We start from the raw sequence: 15703 nt of genomic DNA on the forward strand, positions 1-15703 counted from the left end.
ATACGTATATTATTTCCCTCAGCTTTCACTCTCCTAGCGATTCGTCTGTCTGTCTCTGTTTTACAAACCTTTATTTTTACAAAGGTTTGAAGCAACTTACCAGAAACACAGTAAGATAAATGTAAAAATCAGGGCTTGAGAAGTTAACAGTGAAAAGAGATAAAGAGAGCACAGAATGTAGCTCTGCAAGCCAGAAGGCCTCCATCAACCCTATACTTGAACCTCAATGATTTTGAGTCTCCTGGCAGCCGAGGTGAAAAGGGATAAAGGTACATACATCTATAGCTTTTATTTTCAAAGGGAGCAAAGACTACCAGATCCTCTGGGAAAAGACAGTATTTACTAGATTTCGATAGGAACTCCTGCAGGCAGCACTGGACAGTGTCTTCCGCCACCTTTCTCTGCCAATACAATCACACTTTCCCGAGGTGGTTTCAGGTAGGGCCTCTGAATGAAAGTCAAGGACAGCATCCCAAATCACCACTCCATGAAAGTTACTCTGGAATGCTGTAGACTCGTAACAGACGTTTTCAGTTACGCCTCTTCTCAAATGTTCTTAGGCGGTATACTTCATCCCTCTCACCAAGCCTATTGCTCTACTTCTGAAGGACAAAAGTCTGTTTTGCAACAGCACAAACATTCTAGGTGCTCCTTTCACTTCCACATTCAGATCCTCAAAGGAAAAAGAGGTGCCAGGCCCAAGTAATCCTGCGGCTTACGGAGCACTCCCAGTGATGCCTAAGGCCCTGTCCTATTTCTTCCATTCCACTGGAAGCAGCAGCTCGGGGGCAAGTGTCTGGGCTGGCTCGTTTGGTCAGATACTTGCTCCTTTGTGGCAAGACCTGTGAGTTGGGAAGCAGGATCATGGCACTTCCCATTACCTAATACTGCAGCTTTCCAAAGACTCTCAAAATTAATAATGCTTCTCTATTTTTTCATCAAAGGACCCTTGAGAGGTGAGGAGAAAGCGTAGGGAACTCCAGGGATGTCGAAGCACAGCTCTGTGTGGCCCACCATGAACACAAAATTTCTCATGTTTTCTCAATGGAAAGCTTGTGTTTACTTTATAACATCTTTCTCTTTTCCCCCGAAGTGGTTGTGCCTTTGAATTTATTTAATTTTTAAAAAAGTTTTGAAACACAAAAATTGCAAGCACAGTACAAAAAATTAAAGAAAAAAAACTTTTATCCTGATATATTTGAGAGCAAATTATCAACCCAAAGCTCCATGACCCTCTACAAACAAGGACATTCTCCCATATGACCACAATACAACCATCAAAATAAGGAAAGGCACGCTGAAACATCACTAATTATTCCGGTAACGCCTTTGGAGTAAAAAGATCCAGTTCAAAAATCATGCATTGCCTTTAGTCGTCGTGTTCCTTTGGTCTCCTTCAGTCTAAAATACCTCCTCGATCTTTAGTTGACTTTTGTGATTTGGACACAATTAAAGATTCCAGGCCAGTTATTTTGCAGAGTGTCCTCAGACTGGTTTGTTTGATGCTTCTGTGTGGTTCTGCACCTTTTGCAGGAATATCACCAAAGTAGAGCTGTGTTCTCCTCGCTGCGTCCCGTCGGGAGGTGCGTGATTTCAATTTGTCTCATTATCAATGATATTCCCTTTGCTCACTTAATCAAGGTGGTGTCTGCCAGGCGTCTCCCCTGTAAAGTTACTCTTTCCCACTTTGCAGTTATTAAGTAGTTTGTGGGGAGATGTTTTGGAACCATGAAAACGTGCTGAACTTCCTCAAACTCGTATTTATTCATTTACTTATTTCTATGAGTATGGACTCAGGGTGTCCTTTCTGTTCAATGGATGCGAATCCGTAATCGGTATTTGTTTTGATGCTCAAATTGTCCCTAACTTGGCCTGTGGGAACTCCTGCAAGCCACCTTCTGTGTTTTTAAAGGTGTATCCCCATTATTCTTCAAGAACCTCCTTGCTTTCTGGCCCCGCCAGATGTGCCAAGCTTGTCTTGTACTTTCCCTGTTCCAGTCCTAGATTCAGCCATTTCTCCAAAGAGTCCTGGTTCCTTTTAGCAGAGAACAGTGTTTAGAAGGTAAGGTTTGGGCACTAGATATACTCATTGCTACTGACATGTCACTGTTCTCCAGCCCCGTCAGTAAATAGGGATAAGGAGTGTGTGTGTGGGTATAGGTGTGCAACACACACACTTACATCTGTATTTTCTCCATGATCTATACATATTGAAAAACATACATCTGCATCCATACCTCCAAGTCCTTTCCAACACGACAGCATTCATTTTCCCTTATTTGTAATTCTCTTAGCTGACACCAAGGAACCTGGCTCCCGACATCCTTGATCCTTGTACTCATTCGATCAGATCCCCTGTCTGTGACCAGCCTCCCATCTCTGACACCCCCTCAGCAGGACAGATGCCTCAGACTTACTCTCCTGCTTAGGCTCTCACACCTCAGTCTGCGTGGGAGTCTGGGATGGCGAGGAGGTTAATTCTCCTCCTTACCCTGCCCAGAGGGAGATGAAACCTTATGTCAGGGGACAGGGGTCATTCTGCCATAAGAGGGTGAGTGCTCTCCAGAGAAAGAGGGCCTTTTGTGATGCCGTAAATTTGCCCCAAGAAGTCTGCTTTCCTCCCACTGTCGGATGGAATGCGGTCCAAGTTTTGAAACAGAAAGTTGAAGAACAGGAATGGTGTGGAAGTGGAAAACCCAAAAAGGAGACATAAAAAGAGACATGGAAGGATGGCAGGAAGAAGAGAAAAAAAGGAAGAAGAAAAGAGCAACTTAGAAAGGGACCTAGGTAGGAAAACGAATATTAGACAGTTTGAGTGGAAGAGAAAAAGAAGATAAAAGGAACTCCGTTGATTGACATCACCCTCGCAAAGCTGTCCCCCAAGGGCCTGGTAAACACGCTGGTCTCTCACAAGCTCTCAGCCACCAAATTTGGTGTGTATTAAATTAAAGAAACAGAGATGTTTCTAAGGTGCCTGCACTGACTTGCCATCTCTGAGGCCCCAAATCCAACATTTTGCAGCAACTCCAATGCAGCAGCCCCCTGATTTCCCCAGATGTTTTTCCAGCGCCTCGCAAGCGAATTTTAGTCCAGCATCACAAAACGCGGGGTTACTTTTTACCAAGTTGAACCATCACCATCTCATTACCCATGAGTTAATTCTGAAGTCTCTGCAATAAATGCCTTTGAGTTTTTGAGAATAGAAAGAGCTACAGCCTTTTGTGGTCACGGAGGAAGAGTGAATTCACCGATCTAAACCGTCTCATGTCTCTTTTCCTCCAACTGGGCCTCCCTGCAGCAGCGGCCAGGGTGATGTCTCCACTTCCCTGCCTCCAGTCCCACCTCATCCTACCGCAATCTGGGCTCTGCTGCCAGCTCTCCACTGCACCATTCCCATCCCGGCTGGACAGGGACCTCTGATTCCCAAGTCAGAGAACTCTCAGTCCTGATCTGAATCAACTCTTGGCTGCATTTGTCACTGTTGACAGGCCTCCCCTTCTTGAAATTTCATTCCCCAGCTTGAAGTTTTTCCACAGCCCACGTCTAAAATGCCTGGCTCCCCCAGGACCTCATTTCCACTGGCTTTGGAACCTCACCTCCAGCCACACCCCATCTTGAACTTTAAAATCTCAGAAGCGGGGCTTCCCTGGTGTCGCAGTGGTTGAGAGTCCGCCTGCCGATGCAGGGGACACGGGTTCCTGCCCCGGTCCGGGAAGATCCCACGTGCCGCGGAGCGGCTGGGCCCGTGAGCCATGGCTGCTGGGCCTGCGCGTCCGGAGCCTGTGCTCCGCAACAGGAAAGGCCACAACAGTGAGAGGCCCGCGTACCACAAAAAAGAAAAAACCAAAACAAAAAAAATCTCAGAAGCGTTCTGTACTCTGCACCTTTCTTTTTTTTTCAACTTAGCACCTTTGGTTTTATTTTCAACCTAGATCAATCAAATTTTGCTTGAATTATCAGCTTTTCCTTAAGAGTAACCATGCATAATCACTATGAAACCTGCTGTGAAACTTCGGCATTCACATAGACAAACCATGAGTCGGAGAACTCATTTTGTTGCTATTAGCTTCAAATAAGTCAAAACCAAATCCTATCATATCAGGCCTGCAACGAAAGTCGCTGGGTTAAATCCCCTGCTTATCATCATACTATGAAAAAAAGAAGAGTTGACATGTAACAGTCACCCCATCCTTTTAGCTTTAAGAACAGTACTGGAGGGATTTCCTGCTGTCTAAATTCAAGCTGGGATTTCAGAGTTAGCTTATTAGCACATTGGGGAAAATCACCCGTTAAGATGGTGGGAAGAACAAACCTATCTATTGTTTCTATCCACTGTTTTCTATCAATGGATAGAACACACAGCTGGTGATGTTTTAAATGAGAATCTCTGTGGTTTCTCACATGCCTAACCTGTATCACATTCTTGCTCAAAAAAGGGCCCCTGTTCCTTCCATCTGTCTTACCAGATTTTGGGTTTGGCTGCGCTGGCTGTGGAGTCCCTGGCAATTCCGACTCTGCTGACCGCTTTGGGCACCCAACTCGGCCTCAAATCCAGTCGGCCTCGATCACCGCAGGGCGCCCTACTCGGCCTCAACTCCAGTCGGCCTCAATCATCGCAAACAGTTGGCTGAGCCTTTGCTTAACGTCAGGCTCACTGGGGGCACGACAGGACTTCGTGTGCACTCTGATGTGTTCGGCGAGTTTCGACTTATAAATGAAGCCCTTGCCGCAGTCTGCACAGGCGAACGGCCTGTCGGGCCTGTGGATGCGCTGGTGCCGAAGCATGTGGCCCCTTTCCCAGAAGTTTTTATCGCACTCGGGGCAGCGGAAAGGCCTCTCACCGGTGTGCAGGCCCTGGTGGCTGAGCAGCTGCGCCTTCAAGCGGAAGCTCTTGTCGCACTGGGGACACTGAAAGGGCTTCTCGCCTGTGTGCGTCCTGATGTGCTCCACGAGTTTGGACTGCTTGGCGAAGCCTTTGCCACACTCGCAGGAGAAGGGCATCCGGCCGCCGTGCAGCAGCCGGTGCGCCATGTCGGCCTTCACGCGGTAGCTCTTGCTGTAGTCGGGGCACGGGAACGGGCTCTCGCCCGTGTGCAGGCACTGGTGGCTCCGCAGCTGCCCCTTGAGACGGGACCAGCGGCCGCAGTCGGGGCAGCCGAAGGGCCGCTCGCCGCTGTGCACGCGGAAGTGCTCGGCCAGTTTGGACAGCCGTGTGAAGCCCTTGCCGCACTCCGTGCACTGGAAGGGCCGCTCGCGGCTGTGCGTGCGCTCGTGCGCCTTCAGGATGCCCTTCAAGCGGAAGCTCTTGCCGCACTCAGGGCAGCCGAAGGGCCGCTCGCCGCTGTGCACGCGGAAGTGCTCGGCCAGTTTGGACAGCCGTGTGAAGCCCTTGCCGCACTCCGTGCACTGGAAGGGCCGCTCGCGGCTGTGCGTGCGCTCGTGCGCCTTCAGGATGCCCTTCAAGCGGAAGCTCTTGCCGCACTCAGGGCAGCCGAAGGGCCGCTCTCCGCTGTGCACCCGCAGGTGCTCACGCAGCTTGCATGGGTGGGCGAAGCCGCGGCCGCACTCGCCGCAGGAGAGCGGCCTCTCGCCGCCGTGCCTCCTCAGCCGGAAGCCCAGGCCGCACTCCGGGAACGCGAAAGGCTGCTCGTCTGAGTGCAGCCGCCGGTGGAGCCGCAGCCGCCCGTGCTGGCGGGAGGCCTGGCTGCACTCGGCGCACCAGAAGGGCCACTCTGCGCTGTGCACGTGGGTGTGGTCTGGAAGCCCGCACTGCGGGTAGGAGTGCCGGACGCACAGGCCGCAGGAGGCCGGCCTCTCCGCGCCGGGGCCGGGCTCGAGAGCCTCCGGGCGTTCCTCGCCAGCCGGGCTCAGGCCCGGCTTCTCTCCCAAGCGCGGGAGCTCAGCCTGCTCGGAGGCGGCCCTGGCACCCTCTCTCCTGGAGCCGGGCCTCTCCCGTCGCGGCCGGGGCACTGGGAAGGCCTCTGCCCCGAGCGCAGGTGGTGGGTACACACTTCACACTCGCTGCCCGGCAGCTGGCTCTCCTCGGGGTGGATTGCCAGGGGCCTAAGCAAACACGACTTCCGGCGGAAGCCCCGCCCACATTCTGGACAGCGGAAGTGCCTCTGGCCCCGAGGGATGCTCAGCAGCTGTTGTGCGTTGGTTTGTTTGCGGAGCTGATTCCAGGTCCTGTGTGGTGGGTCCTTCTGGCTCCCCTGGTGCTGCTCTGAGAGGTTCTTCCAAAAGCCTTCCCCACAGACGGGGCAAGGGTGCTGGAGGCCCTCCCCAGAGGTTTCCTGGAAGCCTGGGGGACCGAGGGTCCTGGGACTTACAATTGTGTCTCTTTGGGTGGGTTCCCTGGAGCTGTGGACTACTGGAACTAGAGCCCGAGTATCATGTCTTTGTGGATTCAGGAGGGCGACGACTTGGTCAGGCCTGAAGGAAACATCTTCACTTTTTCCCTTCACTTTTAATAAGGGTTCAGAGGAACGCTGGCTCTGAAGAGGATCTACTTGGAAATGGCAGTGGGCTTCTCCTGGTTTCACAGCTTGCTGGCTTCCCACAAACAGTTGTCCCTCAATAACTGGATCCAAATGCAAATTAGCAGAGGTGCAAATTATGTTTCCTGATTTCTGTGATTCTCCCCAGATCCTGAAGAGTTCTCTCCCCTGTTCAAGCCAGGATATTAGTTCTGGTTTGGGAAGTCCATCATGTAGAGAAACAAGAATCTCATAATTGGTTCTCATTACTTGCTTGTAAAGCTCCTTCTGCCATGGCTCTAGATCCCGCCATTCTTGCTCGGAGAAGTAAACGGCCACATCCTCAAAAGTCAGAGGTAACGGAGCCGGCTCGGCCATGGGCCCTCGTGGTCCCACCTGGCCCCGGACTGGGTTACAGCCAAGCCAGGCGTCCCGGCTGCCCGCGGCTCCTTTCCTGCGGCAGCGGCGGCTGCGGCCTCCCACCCAGCCGCTCCTCACCGACCTCTGTACTCTGCACCTTTGCCCCTTCTTGTGTCGCTCCTAGGATGGTCTCCTCCACCTGGATAACTCCTATTTATCCTTTAAGAGTCAACTCAGTACTTAAACTCCTTGAGAATAATTAGGCAATAAATAACTGCTTTCTTTTGAACTTTTTTTGCAGTTGTGAAGTAAGCTTAGAAAAGTGCATAAACCATAGATGTACAGCTCAAACTCTTGTAGCAAAATGAGTACCTGTACCTCCACCCGAGTTGAGAAATAGAACATGGCCCCCTCCCTAGATGCCCCGACAGCTGTGCCTCTTGACAGTCATCAACCCCTCCTTCAGCTCAGTAGGTAACACTCCACAGACTTTATGTTATTCACCTCCTTGCTATTCTTTATGATTGTATCACCTAAATATGCTTCCCTAAAACCTAGAGTTTAGTTTTGTCCATATTTGAACTTTCTGTAAGTGGAATCGTGCTTTCAATATTTCGTTGTGTCTGGCATCTTTTGCTCGATATTATATCTTGAAGATTTAATCGTGCATTTTTGCTTAGCTGTAATTTATTTTTATCATTGCATAGTATTTCATTGTATAAATATACCAAAGTGTGTCTATTTTATTTTTGATAGACGTGGGAGCTCTTGACTATTCTGAACACGCTATGATGAAAATGCTCGGTGCATCTGTGCCTGTATTTCTGCAGGGTATATGCCCAGGAGTGGAGTTGCTGGATCATGGGATATGCCTAGCTTCAGCTTTACAGGATAATGCCAAAATGTTTTCAAAATGGTCATCACAGACCCTAAGATTAAATGAAATACCTGTCTTTCGTGCAAAGAATACCCCTACTTGAGATTTAAAACAAAACAAAACAAAAACAAAAACAAAAACTAGTAGTAAGGGTCCAGTGGGTGAGAGGTGAGTATTGACAAAGATAGCAGGGAGGATGAGGAGCCACAGCGGAGGGGTCTAGCCCTCACGGGAAGGGGAAGGTGCAGGGTCAAGGTGTAACCGGTGTACAGTCCCACGTAGACTTGTGTTGGCCTCCCGTGTAAACGCTGAAAAAGAGCTCCCCTCCTTTCTCTTGAAAAGAAGGAATGGGGCTTGACTAAGCAAGGATGCCATTCCTTGTCACGGTGCTCTCGTGCTGTGGATGTTGTTTCCGCGGTGTCCATGGACACCCAAAGCAGCTGTGGATCAGACCGGGTTGCTCCTGGGCCAGCCCCCCTCACCCTCCACCCTACTTCCCACTGGCTCCCACCCCTCAGCCTCAGGAATGCTTCTCCACTCCAGGCCCAGCAGTGGCTTTCATGGGTCTCTCCCAGTCTCAGCCCTTCCAGCCCAACAGCAGCCTCATGTTGCCACCACCTGAGTGGGGTGTGGAATGTTCTCCTTCCAGACCTTTCACTTCTCAATCACCGATAGCACTCAGCGATCACTGAGAGGGTAGGGCAGGCGGAGGTTGTTCCTCCGGGCATTATTCTGGAGCTGAGGCTGAGGGGGTACCCAGGTGTCCTCCTCTTCGCTGTATGGAGAAGTTGAGACCATGTCTTAGTCTTACTGGGTCCTTCCCTTTCCCCAGACCACTCCAGTGGCCAGCAGAGTTCCTCACACACAGCTACCTAACCTAAGTTGGTCACTTGCCCAACCAGCAGCTTTGTAACAACTGGGGACACAGGAGGTACACTGTTCCTAGAACTCCGTACTGCACCCGCCATAAAATGATCAAAATGACCATACAAATCTACAATGACTATGCGAATGGCGCCCCCGGAGTTGCGTAGAGCACGGCTTTCTCGCCGTAAGCCGCATTCTGGCTGATGGATAAATAAAATCCGATGCTTATGTGCAAATCTCGTGTTTGTCAGTAATCCCAAACTCTTAAAATGGGGTTACCAGAGTGCTAACAAGGAACGATTATCTAAATGACATTAATGGCTCCCTTTAGGTGGAAGATCCACCAAATTGTTATTTTAAGTTCAAGTCAGCCAGAAAATGCCAGCAAAGGGGGGTTGATTGATTTAATAAAAGAGGCAGTGATAAATTCTTCTGTAGCTTAATGATTCTTCCCATGTGAACTAGAGGGAAACCAGTTTGCAGGGTATAGCAGAGACGACATCAAAATCTATCCTTCCATTTCTTCATGATGAGGGGCTGGAACGAAGGGCTGTTGGCTTGTCGACTCTGAACCTGAGTCCGTGATAAGGGTGGCTCCCCAGGGTCCTGCAGGGGGTGCTTCGCTGAGGACGGCGAATGGTGAGCTCATAAAAGGACCGCTCAGTCCAGCTGAAGCCTCCTTTCTCCAATTTGCCCACAGGGATGTCTTCTTCTAATTTTTGCAAGGACTAGTGCTGTGGGAGATTTTCAAACTGTTTCCACAAACCCAAGCCTCCTAACAGCATTTCTGTGAAACTAGCGTCTCTTTTGCAATCCACAAGGCCAAACACTCTGGTTTATCTGGCTTCTTTCCTTCTTTCTATGTTAGATTATTTATAACACTATAGGTCAACGAAATCTCTGTTTTCTAAGTTCAGCACTGCGAGCTGGGTGTTCTCTGTTTGCTCCTCCAGATTACTCTTTTTAACTCCTGTGTCTCAGGAGACTGACCTTCAGGATGGCATCAAGCTGGCTCCCTTGCCTCTGGCTTCCATCTGGAGTTGGCCAGTGTGAGGTACCTGCAACCAGTGGGCTGGAGGGATGATTAATCAAGGTGTATTGCCCAGGCTTCCTCCCTGTGGCCCGCAGATTGGCAGTGTCCCCATCACGGGTTGAATCGTGTCTCCCCTAAATCCATATGTGAAGGCCTGATCCCCAGGACCTCAGCATGTAACTGTATTTAGAAATAGGGCCTTTAGAGAGGTAATTAAGTTAAAATGAGGTCATTAGGATGGGCCCTAATCAAATATGACTGATGTCTCTATAAGAAGAGATTTGGACACAGATACCTGCACAAAGGGAAGACCATGTGAAGACACAGAGAGAAGACAGCCATCTATAAACCAAGAAGAGACACCTCAGAAGAAGCCAACACTGCCAACACCTTGATCTTGGACTTCTAGCCTCTAGAATTGTGAGAAAATAAATTTCCGTTGTTTAAGCTGCCCAATCATGGTACTTTGTTAGGGCCTTCTACCAAAATCACAGGTGCAGACCATGCTCCCTGTCGTAGAGCCACAGTTCTCTCCCTGGCTTGTGTTACTGCTCCCTCCCCGGACCCCAGGCTTAGGGGAAGGACGAAAGGGCTCCCTGCTGTTGCTGCTCTATCGTGGCTGGTTTCCCTTTGCTTTTATTATGATATGATATAATATAATATAATATAATATAATATAATATAATATAATATAATATAATATACCATCTTTATTAAACCCTCTTCAATTACCCCATTTGTGTGCATCAGCCGTTACTTGCCAGAGCTTAGACTCATCCACCTGTTTCCAGCAATTTGTCTGGGTTGTTCCTAAAATGTAATCCTACCCAGCAGACCCAGACCAGAACGGTTCATCAGGTGAGATGAACCCTCTGCCATCTTACCATGTGAAAAACATTTTCTGAAATTTCCAACGGTGACAAGAAGCTATTAGAATATGCAGCTTAGTGGTGAGCTCTTCGTAAATAAAGATGAGAAATCGGTCTAGCCCAGGAAATGCCGACATCGCTGTAAGCAGGGAGTGAGAAAGTGACTGTTCTGAAAAAGAAATTCGTGCTATGGAGAGAACACTCTGGAAATGGATATTTAGAATTGTTTCCACCATTGTGTAAATCGTTTCTGAAAACAATGTTTTCTCTGTTAAAAATTCCGGTAAATACACATTTTAAAAACTTGGAAGTAGGAGTTAAAGAAATTATTTAAAAACCTTTCAAATGTTTGATTTCAGAGAGCTTTGAGCAGATCTCTAGCTATCTGCTATCTGCAAAAATGGTGCTTCAATGAGGCTTCCTTGTCTTCTGACTTTCTCTGGGTTTGGCCAATTGGAAGCACTTTTTCAATAGATTATAAGAGCAATTGATTGACGCCAAAAAAATGGAAATTTATTAATAAACTTTCATCAGAATCTTTGCCTAGATAGTGGATGTGGCCAAAAACATGTCAAGATGGAGTCATTACAGACAGCAATGTACTTCTTGCATATCTTTGTAGCCTTGCTTTTAGACACAGTAGTCACTAATCAGGTACCAAATAAACTGTGCTTAGAATCAGACTTTTGAATCAAATCACAAAGTGGTAATGGCCGCTTTTCGAGTGAAGCATATAAATATAAAATGAGCATACAATGTGAATAGCTAATGAAAGCAAAAAGGGCTTTTTTTGCCATCCAGAAAACAATGCACTTAATATTGTCTCACCTTAAAAAGCATTCTCTTTGTTTGTTTTTAATTAATAATATATTAGTTCAATAGTACATGTGTACCTATAAACAAATAAGAGTATTGGGAGTATCTGCTTAACATCTTTTACTGATTCTGGTGAGTCATCCAAAATGTTGGAGACCACTGAGCATTCAAGCATAAGGGGCTGCAAAATAAAAATCCTCTGTATCTGGAATCTTAGAACTTCAGGTTCACAGTTCTATCTTGTTCAAACTGACTTCAAAGCCAGCGAAGGGGGAAAGCACAAAGAAATGCTGTGCCCGAGGGACAGCCAGCGCCACCCAGCCTCCCGCCCGAGGCAAGGAAGTCCGCTCCTAGGGTAAAACTGCCACCTCTCAGAGAGTTTGGAAATATTTGGAATGTAGTGGGAGGCCCAAGGGACCACCCAGTAGTAAAAACCCGGAGGAAAGCCTTCCAAAAACAACAGGGGGTAGAATGAGGGTAGCTCCTCCCAACTTCTACCTCCTGGCCAGGCCCAGGCGGGAGCAGTCCATCTTCCTGCATTCCTGACTGTCACAGAGGCTACGAGCCTTGGAAATAATGCTATCACAGTTGCAATGTTTGGAGGTGACAGAAAACATCCTAGTCGCGTCAGAGAAAATAGCTGTTTAGACTAGACTGCGGGAAAATGCCCCTGGCACTCAACTCAGCATGCCTTCTCTCAAATGCCACCAGCAAAACAAGAGCCCAGCTCCAGGCAGAGCTCTGGACCATATGTACATTTATTGCCTGGCCTTTCAGGGAAAAGGCTATGAAGATACATTGATGGAGTGGAGATGTCATGTGATTTTGAAATCAATGCCACTTCCCAGCTGTTTTTTGTTACTGTTTTTACAGGATGCCTCAGTGATTAAAACTAAAATGTGGTTACAGAACAAGGGACCCAGAGAGCTGTTCATTTCTCTGCATTCCTACAAATGCATCCTGCTGTTTCCAGCTTTTCTCCTTAAAGGCAGGGTGAATTTAAATCGTCTTCTCGGCACTGAAGGATGCACCAAGCAGTTTCATCTCCCTGTAGAAGCCTCTAGAGGAGATTATCTGAAGGCTTGAAGAAGCCATTCTTCTTTACAGTTATCCCAAAGAAGTCAGGTGATGTTAACAAGACATTCTTTCTGCTCCCCACATTCAGAGTTGTAGCTTTGTGTCTTAGATGCTGGTGATTTGTTGTAGTCTTGTCTTTTAAGTCCATTCAGTGGTGGTCTGAGTAGAGATTAATGGGATTCTGTCATCTAAGTGAGGTGAGCTCATTCCTGAGTTTTGCTAAACTCTACTCTTCAGCCTCTTGCTCAGCTCACGGGGGACCTTCTAAACCCCAAGCGCCTCCCGCTGAGTGGAAGCACAAACACTGCCCCGAGCCACACTCGGTGGCGCCAAAGTTGGCAGATGCCATGTTACACGACTGTACCCTCCAAACTGGATTTCCCTTCTCTTCACTCCTACAGAGAATAAGAAGGCCACGTGGTCCCAAATTATCTTCCAAGATGACCTTCCAAAATGGATACCTGGGGCCTCCAAACGCCCTCCTACTGGGAGGTGCCTTTCATTTTCTCCACACACCATGCTCCAGCAAAACCAGACTTCTCACCTTGAAGAATGAAGCACATGTTTTCATCCAATCGGCTTTTTGAAGAATGAAGCTGAAACCCTGATCCGCTGTGGTTTGCCTGCCCTGCTCTATAATGCCAACAGATTACTGGGCCTTGTGGCCACCTTGTCCTTCATGTTTTGTGGCCAGGGCCATTCCTGTCTTGGCTGGAGAGCTAAGAGTGGAATTTTAACTATGAATTTCCTTGTGTTTAATAGGCTCACGTCAAAAAGCCGCATTCTGCCTCAGATATGCATGAACAGCTTCCACTGGTGTTACTCATATATCTCTGAGTTTAGTTAAAATACTCCAACACTTGGGCACTATTGAAAAACATTCTTGTTTAATTGCTTTAATGTGCATGTGGGAGGGTGAAACAGCACGTGGAAATTAATCAAAAATTCACTCCGTTCTAGGTAATGTTTGTTTTTTTAAGGGAACAAAGCCATTTGGACAATCCCGCTAATCAATTCCATCATGGTACATACCAACCACGGAGCCCCTCCAAGCTACTCTTGGAGGCCTCATTAGCCCAGACCCATCTGGTTATTTAAGGGGCAGCTGTGGTAGAATGAAGCACACCACAGGTCTGGACTCAAAATAGGCAAGATCAAATTCCAGCTCTGTTAATATTGTACGGACTTGGGCAAGTCACTTAATCTTTCCCAGCATCTATTCATCTGTAGACTGTTGAATTTACAAGGTTATTGTATGAATTAAATAAATAATGGGTGTTAACTTATGGAGATAGCAAGGAGAGACTGACTTATGGTCAAACAATGGTAGAGCAAGCGTAGATTGGTATAACTCCTTTGGAAAGTAGTTGCAATGCATACGGATGACACTAAGCAGATAAAATTGTCTTCTTTGATCCAATAATTCTACATATGAGAATTTGTCATTGGAAATGCAAAAAAAAATAAATAAGGGGAAATCTTTGTGTGTAAAGCTTTTCTTCATGGCATTTTCTTTTTATCATGGGAAATAAGTGGAAGCAACCTAGATTTTAAGTAAATAAGGAAATGTTTAAGTACATCATTACATGCTTAGATGATACTTAAATGATCACATACAGAATCATTTGCACCAAGAAAACATAAGCATTAAAAAGGACTGGAAGGAAATAGGACCAAATTTCCAACAATAATGGGTAGAAGAAAACCAGAAGATGCTTTGGATAAAAAGCACGGTATGAACTTTTACCCCTCTTTGCATTCGTAATACCTTATACATAGATGACACTCTGTACATAGTAAATGAATTTTTTTTAAGTATTATACCTTAGCTCCTAATTAACTAGAACACTCGGCTCAACTAGCTTTCCAATTAATCAAAGCTTTCCCTTAATTAGCCCTGCAAAATAGTTTTGAAATATTTTTTTCTGGTGGTTTGTTCTTATTTTTCCATCCAGCTATCTGTAGGATCATAGATATTCAGGAACTAGCACATTGGCATTTGGTCAAACAGCAAAAGCTTGGATTCAGTCATTGAGTGTCACAAGGCGCAACATCAAAGGAATTTTCCAACACTGCTCCCCACATACAGCTGGGCCCATGTCACTTGATCCTAAAGAATGCCAAGCAGTGTGCAGCGGGTGGTGACCGCTCATGGCAGGGGAGCCAATGTATGTGTTTCCCTCAGGAGGAAAATGGGTGCAAGCCTAAAAAGCCGGGGGTGGGGGTGGGGGGGGAGGGGAACGGGGGACACTTTAAGTGTAGACAGCAGTTTTCAGAGAAAGTTCATCGGCATTATCATAGTGAGTTATGTACAAGGAGGGAATGCAATAAATAAAACCTCATTCATTTACAGAAATAGAACCAAAGCACCCAAAACAGGCAAATACATGAATATTCGGTTCTCGGAGCCACTGGAAGTAACATTTATTGCCTTCAGATGAGAGCCACCTTTAGTGGCTTTCTTTTGAAATAACATTATAAAATACCATTTTGTATTTCTAGCACGTCCTACGGGCCTCCCTATGGCTCCTTTGGGAACAGAGAGCCAGGTTCAGCATACAATGGAGTTGCCCACCCGGGAAATGGAAGCTAGCCTGTGTTGGGGCAGTCCACAGAGGAAATGAATTTTGCAGAGAAGGAATAATATCTCTAGGGCAGAAATTAACTCAGTCCTTGAATTTCAAATAGAAGTGTTTCCTCGCTGCTGAGTTCACCTAAAGAGCAAAAGAACAAACTTGCACCTCAATTACAGGAAAGGAAAAGCCCCTTGAAGGCTCATGGGATCACAGAGGTTAGAAATGAACAGTACTAATAGTCCACCACACACACGACACACATAGATGAGGAGACAGTTGGAAGAGGTTAGAAATTTTTCAGAGATCACACAGCCAGTAAATGGTAGAGTCAGGATTCAAATCCAAGTCTCCTGGCTCTCTGCTGCTCTGGCTTCTACACTACTCAAATACCACAGGGCTTGCAATCTGCCAAACGACCACCAGTACTGTTCATCAGACGTTCAAGAAGCAGTGTAGCACCATGGCAAGTGCTTTGGAGTCAGACTGGAGTTTAAATCTTAACTCTGTCACTGACTAGTGTGTGACCTCGGGCAAGTCATCTCTCTGAACGTCAGGCTGATTTATAAAGCAAGATCATAAACCCAGCCCCACAGTGTGGTGGGAAGAATTAAGTGAGATAATGTACCTCAAGCACTGAACAGGGGGTTTGAACCACCACGGGGACTCAATGAAGAGTATCTGTCATTACTATCCTACCCCTGTCCTTGAAGGCAGACCCAAAGCCCTGAACAGTCAGCTCAGCCACAGAGGAA

At 47.2% G+C, this 15703-nt stretch overlaps 1 protein-coding gene across 1 annotated transcript; it reads right to left on the reverse strand.

Annotated features, from left to right (window-relative positions):
• Nucleotides 1-4544: 4544 nt before the first annotated feature.
• On the reverse strand, nucleotides 4545-6854 carry LOC112393617 (zinc finger protein 786-like). The gene is given in 3 exon segments (XM_024735972.1): nucleotides 4545-5277; nucleotides 5446-5954; nucleotides 5957-6854. Coding segments are annotated over 3 exon segments (2094 nt in total). The 3' UTR covers nucleotides 4545-4590.
• Nucleotides 6855-15703: the final 8849 nt, after the last annotated feature.

The sequence above is a fragment of the Neophocaena asiaeorientalis genome, unplaced genomic scaffold (assembly GCF_003031525.2).
Source record: "Neophocaena asiaeorientalis asiaeorientalis breed wild unplaced genomic scaffold, Neophocaena_asiaeorientalis_V1.1 scaffold72, whole genome shotgun sequence".
In the NCBI taxonomy this organism is placed as follows: Eukaryota; Metazoa; Chordata; class Mammalia; order Artiodactyla; family Phocoenidae; genus Neophocaena; species Neophocaena asiaeorientalis.